Raw genomic sequence first — 13282 nt, forward strand, 5'->3', positions numbered from 1 at the left:
GTGGGATTCACTGGCGGCTCACGGAGCGGTTGGCAGGGATTTTCTGTGCTCGATGCATCCGAGCTGCTGATGGGATTCAGGAACGCTGCTGACAGTTCTCCTCAGTGCAGCTGATAGTAAATATTCTATTGCTCATGGCAGGTGACGTAGCCTTGCTGTTAGGGTACAGAATAAACGCATAAAGGGTCAACTTTGTATCCTGGTTGTGCTGGTCTGTTACCAGCCTACCCAGCTTCACATGCCATGCTCTCCGGTGGCTGCAGTTTCTGCTGGAAGATGCATAAATGCCATGTGTATGAACTGTCTTACAGTAATTAGTATACACAGAAAGCTTAACAAAAGGATGTGCTTGAGCACCAGTGTTGCAGAAGTAAATAAAGGCACTGAGAAAAGCTTTGATGAGTGTAGGGCGTGGGTAGGAGGGAATCTCTGAGCCAGACTTGGAGAATACAGACAGTTGTTCCTGTCTCAGGTGATTGATGATGTTGCTATATCGAATTAGCTGGGAATACGGAGCTTGAAAAAAAAAGGCACTGTGAAGGCATTAGAAGGCCTTCTTAAGGAAGGAAGTGTGTGGATGGAGTCCAGATTTTCATTATAGACCAGTAACTTCATTGTATTTTAATGCCATTTTATTTAATTTTATTTTTACTTTGTAGGAGAATGTTTTCTCTTATAATTTTTTATATTTCAAATAAAGGTTTAGATGTCCTGTGTTTATAATTCTTGTAATATAATTTAGGAATTGTATTTTAGAATGGTGATACTTATTTGCTTGTCTCATTTCATCTGTTCAAGTAGTAGATAGTTTTGTATGCATCTGGTTTATAATGAGTAGTTAGTAGAATAACAACAGGCTACAGTACCTTATTATCCTGTTATTTTGTGACAACACTTGCAGTGTATCTTTGGGAGAATAGAGGTAAAAAATTTATTCTGAATAAAAAGGTATCCCTTCTGAATGTGAGCTAGTCAACAGACATGCACCCATGAATATGGTTTAATGTATTGAAGAGTGTGTGTTTGGGGGAGCACATTGGGAATAATTGACAAGCACACTTGCACCTTTTCTTCCCCAGTTAGATTGTGACGCAATTGACAAGGTGCCTGGGGAGCATTCTGGGCATCAAGGAGAGCATTTATAATACATGTTCACATATTGATGTCCATGTGGACTTAGCTAACCACATCAGTGAGTGTGGGATTTCAGTGTATTTGTAGTCTAAAAGCAAGGTACTTCAACTGCACTTTTTAAAAGAGGTGTCTTGGCTTACACTGTTGGAGTGATTGCTACTTCTGATGGCCCAAAAGTTGCTGCCTCAGCACATTCTGTGCTTCCAAATTCCAGAAATTAGTACAAACCAGACAAGGAGTTTGTAGGATGCTTTGGGTTCTTTGGACATGCTTACAGTTGCAGTTTAGGTGACCCTTCCTGGGTTTTTTTTGTATATTCGGGTGGTTTTTGTTAATTGGACTATGATTTTTTTTTTTCTTGTGAAGGAGACTCCAGGAAAGCAGATTATAAGTCTGCTGTTTAAATTCTAGTTACAGTTAATAGGCTGCCACATCAATCCAGCCCTCTGTTAACTGGGCAGCTCCACTTCCTTGGAGACACTTTCTTCTGTTTTGAAGCAGGCAGCTTCCATTGGGTATTTAGGCTATAATGAGAGCTTGAGGTGAACCTCACCCTTCAGCTTCACTTTGTTATTTGTCAACAAGTCAAACAAACAAACCCACCAAGCTAAACCCCAAACAAACAAACAAAACCCCCATCACCACAAAAAACCAACAACAAAACAAAGCAAACAAACAAACAAACAACAGTAAAAGTTGGCTTGAGTAAAAGTTTCTACACCTAGGATTTAACTTTTCAGATATTGGTACCTAAATGTAACCCTGACCAGCACAAAGAGACAGTCGGAAACATTTCTAATGCAAACCCAATGAAACTATTTCAGTCTGGGTTTGGGGCTCCAAAACATTGCATAACTCAAATCTTCTGCATGTCATGGAGTAAAAGGGCTGTCTTTGAAAGATTGCACATGTGGAAGGATAATTTCTGCATCTGGACATGATAAATGCATCCAAAGGAAAGGAAGACAGGTACAATAGAATCAAAAACATGCAAGATATGAAAGAAACTCTTCTGGAAATAAACATTTTTACATAGTTACAAAATATGCAGTGGATTAATTTCTTAATTTCTGTTATATAAAAATATTTAGTTACTTCTGTTTAAACAAAAACTTCTTGCTGAAGAATAATCATTCATCTGGATTACTTGCCATAGGATTGCTCTTGTATTTGTATACATAATGACATTTTTCAGAAGCAGATCAACTGTTATGTTAAACTTATGTTTCAGGAAAAAAAACCTGTTTATACTGTAGAACATTTGAATAGTGGAAATACACACTGTGTGTAATTGTAATGTAATTGAGCAGTGTCAATAATCCTTTTGAATTTCCTGGGTTTGATGCTAGCATTGTCTTTTGTGGTGCATTATTTTGGTTTTGATGTCTCTGAGAGCATTTGGGCCTCAATTGCCCTTTCTTTTCCCTTTTTTCCTTTTTTCTTTTTTTTTTTCCTTTTTTTCCTTTTTTTGCGGGGGCAAAATTTGTCATTGCCCAGCAACTAAGTTTGAACTATGAAACTTTCCAAATTCCCATGTGAATTAAATGGAAATCTGATTCAAATGCTCCAAATAAATGCAGTTTTAATCCCTTCAATTACTTCTGGCCAAGATTAAAAATATCTCCTGAAGTTTCTTCTGTTGCCCCCTGAACAAAATGAAATATTCTTTGTGTCTTGAGCAACAAGACAAAGAGCAGCATTACCTTTGTCATGCTCAAGTCTGTGACCAATTCTGCAAAAATACAGCTGAAAATATTGTATGAGGTAACATTAAATCTTTTTTTGTCTTCTCTTTTCCTGCTATTGTGTCTTATTAACTGCTTTGCCAAGCCTTGAACAGTGCAGCCGTGCAAATTGCTCCAAGCAGAGGCCAGTTAGAGCATCATCACTCCTGTCTGGGGAATTTACCCACACTGCTTTTTAATGCATCAAACCAAAACAGATTTGATATTTTATAAAGCTTCAAAGTATTGTTTGGGAAGGTTTTTTTTTTCTCATTTCTTCTCATTCTTTCTGCTCTTTCTTAAACAGTACAAGATTTGAATTACCCTCAGCAACTACATGAGTTCTGTGCTTTGTTTTACATTATGCCCTTCTTTTTGCATACTTTCCATTTTGTAAAAATGTTAATATTTTTTAATTTATCTATTAACAGGTTCTGTGACTGGCTGCCACATAATCTTTTCTTTGTGTAATCATAACTACCTGCACAGGCACTCAAGCAATCATCAGCAAAGATGCTTCTTCTTTCAGGGACAAAGAAATGCTGCTTATAGTATAGTTTGGCCAGCCGTGGTTTCTCCAGCTCACCAAGTTCCTAAGGTACTGCAATTTCTGTTACCTAATATGTTCTTCAGCCAGTGTAGAGTGTGATTGCAGTCATGATCAAGTGTATTTGTTGTCCAACAGCTGGGGGTTGGATCACTGTCCTGTTGCTTGGTCTGGTATTTGAAATAGGAGAGCTGATGTCCAGCTGTCTTCCATGTTAAACACAGTATTAGTGTATTTAGTTATGAGGGAGTTCAAACCTGGGGCTTGTTTAGTTATAGTAGAATAAAAGTGAGTATTATGATAATCTGTCGACAATTCTGGGTCCAGATTCTTGTTTGGAGCAATGGTAGACTGTCTTACCAGAAGTCAGTAGGAATCATTCATGATCATCTGAGTCCCCTTCTGTATAAATCTCTAGCAAGCTAATTATAAAATGCTTATAGTTTGCTGATGGTTTTATTATTTGGTTATGTCACAAAAAGAACATACAATACCTGCTGGTAGCTGTCCCACAACGCCGCTGCATGTTTTAAACTTGTCTTTTTTGTGCCTGAGTGTTCTTATTCCTTGCAACATATATTTTTGGTTTTATTTACTTTAAAGCCAGAAGGGACTTTTTGATGCAAATGCAAATTTAACATGTGCTCCACTTCTTGTTTCCTTTTTTTCCGTTTCTTTTTTTCCCCTGTTTAATTGCAGCATACAGATTAACTGTTTAGTATCTTTCCTTTTGCCAAAAGAAACCAAAGTACTCTTTCTAAACAGTGCTTCACAGGATGTGCATTAGTACTTTATACAATTTTGTTTTGCATTTTAATATAGATTTCTTATGCCAAATATAGGGCATTTCCATGGGCCAGATATACTACAAAGTTATTACATAGGAAAACAGATAAGAATGATGGAAGTAGGGCTCTTAGCCCTAAGAAACTGTGGAAACTCTGTGTGCAGGGAGAAGATAGGGTTACATGCTCTATGTATTTTCCAAAGCTTAAAATCACAGAATTTTAAAACTTTATTTTCTGTATTTAGATGTTTCTTTTAGGATAAAGAGGAAGAAATATATTGTCATAATGAAAAGTTGTCTTCCCAGATCAGAGTTCTCACACATCTAAAAATCAGTCCACTTCTATGAACTCTGAAAAGTTGAAGGCAAAGTTTTTACTTTTATTCAGAGTACAGCAGAAATCACATTGAAATCACAGTATTTTTTAAGCTGTTGGCGTGAAACTGTCCACATGGGCATTTGCATGTACTCTGCTTTGGGCTTCTCCCCCCACAGTTCTTAGAGGCCAGTAGGATCATGTCTCAGTTAATAGGGGAGTGCCCTCCAAGGGGAAGGAGAGGGTGATGCTGTGTATGGAGTTGCTAATCTAACAAATGGAGTTGTTTTGGTTGGCTTTTTTTTGACTGAGGCCCAAACTACTGCAGTAGGATGTTGTTATGGTTGTTATGGCATTAATTTTCAAGAAATGGGATCTGAAATTCTGTTGACATTAGTTTGCTGAAGATAATTTCTTCGTTTTTATCAGATTAGACATAAAATACCTGTAACAGTAACAGTAGTCTTCCTATTTAAAGTCCCAATAGAGTTGATCAGTTGCCCCACTCTTTGTTATTCCTACACCCTGTTGTTGTATGGTTGTTTTGTGTACAGCCAGAAATGCCTACTTTGTTTTCTGCCTGCCAGCTTGACTGTGTACTTTGTGAAAATAAACTCACCCTGTGGCCAGCCTGGCAGAAAATCAGCATAGCTGTCATGGGCAAAGGGAATCTTCCACAGCCAGTGAAACAGCCCAGGACCCTCTGAGAGAAAGTACATTTCCAACTCTGTGCAAGACATTACTGTTCTTATTAGCTTTCATGTTTATAAACGTTGTTAAATTGATGTGGATTTTTAAAAAATCAGATATTGAATTTCACCTCTTACAAGGGCTGAGAAGTTCTTGTGTGGAAAAACTGAGGTTTATTACACTTCCCTTGACATAGCAAATTGGGATACCTTTGTGTAATGTTGCAGAAGGACAAATTTAGGCACAGCATATGAGCTAGATTAATGTGTAAAAGCCTCTAAATTAAAATCAGTTAAATCCTAAGGTTCTTAGTCAAAAAGCAATCTCTTGGATTTTTCAATAGGAGTTTTGTTTGAATGCGAAACACAGGATTTGATCAGGTTTATTTTGAGATAATTCTGTATGTTTGTCCCACCACTTCCAGTGTTTAGATGCCTTTTGTAGAAAATGCCCCTCTTTGCAAAAGATAATGAAGAGTTTTAAAGTCTTTCTCGCAGTTTCTTAACTTGAGACTGTCTGTGCTGGAAGTCAGCTGCAGTATCTGGGGTTTCAGCACTGGAAGGCTACCAGACTGTCTAAGTCAGTAGTAACAGGCAATGTTAAGTTCAAAAGGGCAGTGGAAGAAATACTGAGGCAGCCTTGAGGGTTTGCCCTGATGGCTTAGGAAGGTCGATACTACGACAGAAAGGGCAAGCTGCCATGAAGCAGGAGGCAATATCTGAGAAAATGATCCCATTGTCATGCTCAGTTTTCTGATCTTCATTTTCAATCCTTTTTCTCCAAGCACATAAAGAAGCCAGACTATGTGACGACAGGCATTGTACCAGACTGGGGAGACGACATAGAAATTAAGAATGAAGATCAGATTCAAGGGCTTCGTCAAGCTTGTCAGTTGGCCCGTCATGTCCTGCTTCTGGCTGGAAAGGGCTTAAAGGTAACAATTACAGAAGTCCCAAAACAGCTTGGGTGGTTTTTATGCTTTCACTTCTTGGGGTTTTGTTCCTACTTTTTTGTTCTTTTAACTTTCACATTATGTGCATCCAACTTTAAGATTGATCCTGAAAATATAAGGGTTTATTAACTTTTGATTCAGTTAATGATGCGCCTGTTTAATTATTTCTGTACTTTCTGGACCTATGTCCATAGTTACTGGCTCAGGTGTAATATCTCTGTTTTTGTCATCTCCCTCTCTTCAGATTGTGTCAAATCACATGAGTTTCTCCTAAGGCACGTGCTACATTTTTTCCTTTCATTTCATGGCCCATCTGCCTCATATGTCATGCTTTCCAGCTCTGCATGTGTACAAGCCCACGCTTGGTCTGCCCTCTCCATTCCCATCCATCCTTAAGCCCTTACTGTCCTGTGGGGTCCAATGCAACTCGTAGAGCTGCCACAGGGAACAACAGCTGCCAAATTCTACACAATTTTCCAGAGTGCACTGATAGTAAAGCCTCATGATTTCCGGAAATGTTCCTACAGTATGCTTTTTAGGATACCTCCCAAGAAAAACTGTAGAGGGAGGAGCCTACTACCAGGTTTTGCAGATGAAGAAATGCTTTTTTAGCCTTGCCTTGGTATTTCATGTAATAGCATATTGGATAAGGTGAAATGGGTTGAGTAGCTATGAGATGCAGAGATAGATGGGGACTGTAGGTCAATGCCACTGACTTAAAAGGGAATTTTTCTTTCAGCTATCATCACTCGTTCACAAAGGTATAGTTCTGGAGCTGGAATAGCAAATAACAAAATTGCCTGAAGCTTTAATCTTACATAGCTTTGTGCATGTTTAACTTTTTAATGTTCAATTGTTTTTCAGCACAGTAAAACTTACTCATTTAAAGTTAAAGGCATATACATGTTTCCAAAGGATCAGGGTGCAATGCGGGTTTTGAATGAGAGCAGCTTTTCACAAACACTCTGGTTGTTATCATGTGTAAATATACATGTATGCAGTATGGTGTAGTTTATGATGCAGTTCATAATATGTGCCAAATCACGCATAATAGCAAAATGCTACACATGCATAGTGAATGCTTTGGAGCAAAAAGGTGTATAAGGAAATAATTACATTACCAGGACTTGTGTACTGGGGGAGAGCTGGTATTTGGAGTTGCAGTGCTAAAACCATGGCCCAGGTCAGTCACAGACTAGTGGTGAGCTCTGTTTTACATAATTAAGTGTTTGTTCAAGACTCCACTGACTGGGAGGATGCTCCAATCCCTCCCTTATTGACAGTGAGCATGTTCTGCTTTCCAGCCTGTTGCTGCATGTGGTCAGTTTATGCCCATCTGTTCTTGTGCCAACACTGCTCTTTAATTTAAACAGCTTCCTGCGTTTCCATGAGTCTTCCCCTTCATGCAGGAATAGAGCTGTGCACCAGACCGAACAAACCAAGCTCTTTTAGCCTAGTCTCATAAGCTAAACTCTACATTTCTATTTTACCTGAAGAGTCTCATCCCTCCACCTGTTCCTGTTATCTTGCTGAGCCCACCTTGCCTCCAAACTGGCTCTTGCCTGTGCTTTAGCTAGTGGCAGTTAAGATCCCCTGATACAACAAAGGTGCATTATAATCCATGGATACAGAGAGGCAGAGTTTGAACGCGGTTTTGATGTTGCCACTACTGTCTGTGGGATTTCAAATTACGACACAGTATTATATATGATAACTTTCCTGAGTTTGAGTTACAGATTTGGGAATAAAACCACAGATTCCATGACATGAAAATATTTTATTCTATACCATTGAATTGCCCTGTTCCGAGTAAGGGATTAGGGGCACAGCAGGTGCCACCCCTAACTTGCCCAGCTAGCAAAAGTATCTTTAAAAGTAAAGCACATACTGTTAGAAGCAGAACTTTGCACAGAGTGTAAGCCATGCAGAGACCAGAGATCTGTCAGCTGAGTATCCCAAAAACCACATCAAATTGCTTGAGCAGAGAAGCAGTAGGCAACAGCCACTCGGGTACATAGCAGTTCATTTTGTCTGTGGGCTAAAGATGAAGGTGTTTAAGCAGAGGCAGGAGCAACAAAAGTGTATTTATCCAGAGCCAACGGCTGCCGTATCCAATCCAGAGAGCCTGCCAAGGCTGTGGCTGCAAAACAGGGGGCATGTGCACCAATCCCAAGTCCTGGTCTTCAACCCATGTTCATTGCTTCTCACCTGCCCGACAACATTTCTGTGCTGAGCAAAATTCAGCTGAGTAAACAGACCTGGTTTTGTCCTCAGCACAGGACACAAGTGCACTCTTCTGTTTTGGCAATGCACGGCCACACAGAATTTCAATATATAACTGTCTCCTGCGCCAGAGCCTACCTGTATTCCACATGTTACTGCAAAATCACAGCCACTGTGACATTTCCTTCAGTGTGCTAAGAATGATACTTGTATCTGTACAAAGTATGATTTTCAAAGGCTTGGAACTCGTTCAAAGCAAAATCAATTTACAGAGGAACCCTCAAAAGTACTTCTCAGTTAGAGAGGTTTCCCTACCAAATTTCAGCTCTAACCATTCCAGAGACAGAGTTGATCCAAAGAGAAGCAAGAATAATATTATTTTAAGCATGTGCACTTTGCACTCCATGGATACCCAGAAAATGGCTGACTGATTTATGAGAGAGGTTTTTTTAATATGTAAAATCTTGCGGAAAAGATGAATCTAGAAAACATCAAGCATAAAAGTGAAGATTTCTAAAAATGATGGGTCAGTACTTGTAGATTCATTATGATGATCCAGACTATGGCAACTTTAAGTAAAAGATCCTTAAAATTTGCATTTAAATATTTCAATGTTTTATAAAATTTAGGAATACCTGGAAAACAATTTCTTAAAATTATTAAATACACTGTGGTAAATGTACTGGGCAATTACAAGACTTAATATCCTTTCTTTTACAAATAAAAAGGGAAGGTAATGTGTTTTAAGGGACTGAAAGCATTGAAACAAGACATTTCTATAGCAGCTACTGAAACGATGACATGGGAAATTGGTGTCTTTGAGAAAGTAGATATGGAAAAAAGAACAGAAAGGAAGTAGACAGGATTTTAGGTTTTCTAGGAACCTTTGAGTGCTTATTTCTACTGCATGCTTTATTTAAAATCTCTTTTTCAGAGGGTTTTTCAGGGAAAAAAAGTCCATATATCAATAAAGTACATCAGACAGTATAGTCTTGTATCAAAGCAGCGTATTTGAAACACCCAATATTTCATTGAAGCTTGGCTGCAATCACATTCAGTAAATATGAGAAACTCTCTTTGCTTTTTTAACAGGATGTTATGTTTGATATTTTAGGTTGGCATGACAACTGAAGAAATAGATTCCATTGTTCATCATGAAATAATCAGACAGAATGCCTATCCATCACCTCTGGGCTATGGAGGTTTTCCAAAATCTGTTTGTACTTCTGTAAACAACGTGGTATGTCATGGTATTCCTGACAGGTATTTCCTCAATAATATACATTTTACAACTGGAAATTAAAATGTTAAACTGGAATTAATAAATTGTATTTAATATTGAATATACTTCAGCTTAGCTAAATGACGTACTTAAATGCATTGTAGATGCAGAACATGTTACCCTGTGATGCTTATAGCTGTTACAGAACTATATGTGAAATAGGAAAAAAATGTATTATCCTGGTTTTCCAGACACTTAAAGAAAAATAGCATATTGCATTTTGAATTTAGTGTGTGTGAGGGAAAAAAAGCAGTATGGTCTGATTTTTTTGTTCATCCAGCAAAATAAGTATAGGCTAAGGAATAAATATATTTGAATTTATGTGGGATTTTTTTTATATTCTAAATACATTCAGCTACTCACAAAGTAAAATATGAACCCTAGTGAGAGAAAAAGAATAAATATAATGGTAGATTTTTCAGGTGTTGATATGTTTTTTTTGGTAGTTGTTTCTCATTATTTTATATTCAGCTACACTTGTTCTCTAAATAGTCAGAGCTGAACATTAAAAATGGTTATTCTGTTTGCTTCTGCCTTCCTCCATCACAAAATATCTACCCCTTGATTTTTTATGTATGTGTCATTAGGTGTTTATTCTTGTATTCCCTTTGTTGGGAACTGTCTGTCACCATTTTTTTTTCTGTTTATGTTTCAGTCGACCTCTTCAGGATGGAGATATTATCAACATTGATGTCACAGTGAGTAATTCATATAAAAAAATAGTCTTTGATCAACTTTAGAATCACTAGTAGCAACAGGAAGAATAGTGGATTGGAGATGGGGGATGCACAGATGGATGTGCTGTTTACTTCTGAGCCAAGGCACAAGCAGCTGGTTTCCTTTTTTGTTTTTAACTGTGTGTTTATTCCAGCTAGACTCAAGCCTGACTTGAATTTAGGACTGGAATCAGATGCACTGAGATCAATGTTGGCCTAAGTGAAATGTCAACCCAATCCTGCTATGTGTCATGTTTTTGAGAAGGTGTAATTGTTATTGATCCACTGTGTAGTTAATGCAGAGCACCACAGTACTGGGCAGCAGCTGAAGATAGATATGTATGAGATGAGCTAACATGAAGAAAGCCAGCATTTTTCCTTCACTCTGCCAAGATTGATCTTCCTCTTCCTGCTGATTTTGAGTGGGGCCTGACATTATCTTACTCTGTCATTAGAGGCTGCATTGGCCTGGGTATGTCAGTCTATTTGGGCAGCAACTCTTTTGCTAGCAGTGTTCCCTACATTTATTAAAATCCCCAAAGGTAGTGTTGTGTTCCATTTCTGGTATAGAAGCCCTGAACCTTTTGAGCAGAAACAGAAATAGTGTGATATAACTGTGACTTTATATTTCCAGGGAATCATCAATTACAGCTATTTAAATAAACACAGGCTGGGTTTTCCTAGGAGCAAGAAAGCACAGGAACTGGAAACCTAATTCTCATTTCATTTATGAAAAAAAATATTTGTGTCTTGCAAAAGTTTTTTTTCTTCTTTTTGCTGGGCATGTTTTTATTTTTCTGAAGTGCTATTTATTTCTGGTATGAACACAGATTTTTTTTAATCCCTCCATTATTTTGCAGTAATGTGTCCCATACAAGGGTTTTTAAATCATTAAAGAACCTATTGGTAACTTGATACTATGTTCATTCTGGCAGAGTGAAGAAATCTTCAGCAGACCTACCTCTGAGCATGAGATCCAAGCTTTCTAAAATATTTTTTCTATTAAAATTAGGGTCAATGACCTTTTTCCCATTATACACTCACGTGTGATCCAGAACTGGATTTGGTTTGGCTTGGAGTTTTGATCATTTTAAATTCTTTCCCATCTCCAGACTTTCTAATAGTAGAATTCTGACTATCAGGTTTACACAGTGCAATCTAGCATTTTTAAACTTTTTTTTTGGCCTTAATTTTAACTTTGGTGAACTGAACTGTCACTTTGTTGAGTTTATTAAAGTAAATCAGTTTGCAACAACTAAGGATTTAAATCATATTTCTCTGTACCTCCTTAAGGTTCATTTTACTTTTTGTTCAGTCTGTCAGGATGATAAAGATACCTTAGATTTTAAAAAAGTATAGACTCATATCACAGATACTTTCCATGATAAACTAAATGAAATATTTTTTGTATTAAAATAGTGTGCATATTGTGTCCACTGTGCTTCCCAAATGTCTGACTAAATGTTACTGGCCTTTTTGCAAACATATATTTATATCCTTTTAATTTAGTCTCATAAAGGAAAGTAAATCTTGAGATTTCTGTGAATATAAAGATTCCTGCAAGCATGGGAATTGCTGACTATCTTCGTAAGATGTTTTTTTAATCACTTAAAACTGAACTGAATTGTGTGTGTGATAATTGTTTAGTCCAAAACAGCTGAGGGAAAAATACTACTTTTCAGCATTATTAACTGATCTTTTAGCTTTTTTTTAATGAGCAAAACTGGGACATGTCACAGCTGGACAGAATAAAAATCAAAGTAAATATTGCACAACAAATTGTTTATAATTGTGTACGGGTTCTATAAAGTAATTAAATAATACTCAGGTTGTTAAGTGTAAATACCTAGCGCCGTGTACAGATTATCTGAACAAAAAAATCCATTTTAGCACAATTAAGATGGTAGCATTTCATAAATGAAATACAAATTTTATAGACTTGAAACATGTGGACTTGAAAATGTGTTTTAGTTTAGAAACAGTAGTGTTATCCATTACTGGATCCTCAGCATAGTGCAATTTTCAGCCTATTGTTACCAGGTTAATGTTTCTTACAACTTGATTCTTTCACTGAATTTTAAGGAAATAGTATGTTACAGTTACTGTGATTGTAGTTTATTAAGATCAGAAATATGTAATTGCAGCTGATGGGCTGCAGTAAATATTATTATTTGGTTTGTTGTTGCGTTTTTTGGTGGTTGTTGTTGTTGTTGTTTGTTGGTTTGGTGTTTTTTAACTCTCCTATGTTTTAAATCTGTGTTTGCTTTTCCAGGATAATGATGCTTAATGTTGGGGGGTTGTGTGTTTTCCTTGCTAGAGCTAAAAACAAACTAGTTCAGTCTAAATATGAACTATCTACTTTAAAACCTGCCCAATGGGCATGAAATAAAAAAATTAAAAATGATTTTGTGGTAGCCTGAACTGGCAGAGGAAGGTATAGAGAATTGCAACTGCTTTTTGCTGGAGCAGTGACAACACAGTTGGGCCCTTGCTGGAACTCACCTTTCTTTAAAATACCCCTTGCTCCTAATGGCTTGCATTTTCTTTATATCTCAGCTTGAAGACAAACCTGGCCTTGAGATAAACTGTCTGTAGCGTGGGGTTTTTGGGGTTATGAGGTTCTTTTTAGTTTTGAATCAACCCAAAAGAATGTGAGTCTGTCTTTCACAAATAGCTTGCCAGTGGCAAAAGTTCAGTGGTTCGAGCTCGGTGAATAATTAGTTGTAGAAGGATAGTTGCCCACTGTTTGGGGGAGAAAAAATGTTTTAGAAGATCAAAACTGTGCACCATTATAATTTGTCTTTTTTTAGGGAAATATGGCTTGGTCTTACAATTATGGGCCTGCCTGCCATGTGCAGAGCTGCAAACCCCATTTTAATGGTGTGTTGCAGAGCTCCATAGTGCATAGCCA

General features: G+C 37.4%; 1 protein-coding gene across 2 annotated transcripts in view; it reads left to right on the forward strand.

Annotated features, from left to right (window-relative positions):
- METAP1D (methionyl aminopeptidase type 1D, mitochondrial) overlaps positions 1 to 13282 on the forward strand; it is a 44103-nt gene that overhangs the window by 19080 nt on the left and 11741 nt on the right. For both annotated transcript variants that reach the window (XM_038142321.1, XM_038142320.1), the window contains 4 exons: positions 3290 to 3456; positions 5983 to 6132; positions 9488 to 9636; positions 10311 to 10353. In XM_038142321.1, coding sequence (XP_037998249.1) covers positions 3290 to 3456; positions 5983 to 6132; positions 9488 to 9636; positions 10311 to 10353 — 509 coding nt within the window. The remainder of the gene's footprint in view (positions 1 to 3289; positions 3457 to 5982; positions 6133 to 9487; positions 9637 to 10310; positions 10354 to 13282) is intronic.

The sequence above is a fragment of the Motacilla alba genome, chromosome 7 (genome assembly GCF_015832195.1).
Source record: "Motacilla alba alba isolate MOTALB_02 chromosome 7, Motacilla_alba_V1.0_pri, whole genome shotgun sequence".
NCBI classification, from domain to species: Eukaryota; Metazoa; Chordata; class Aves; order Passeriformes; family Motacillidae; genus Motacilla; species Motacilla alba.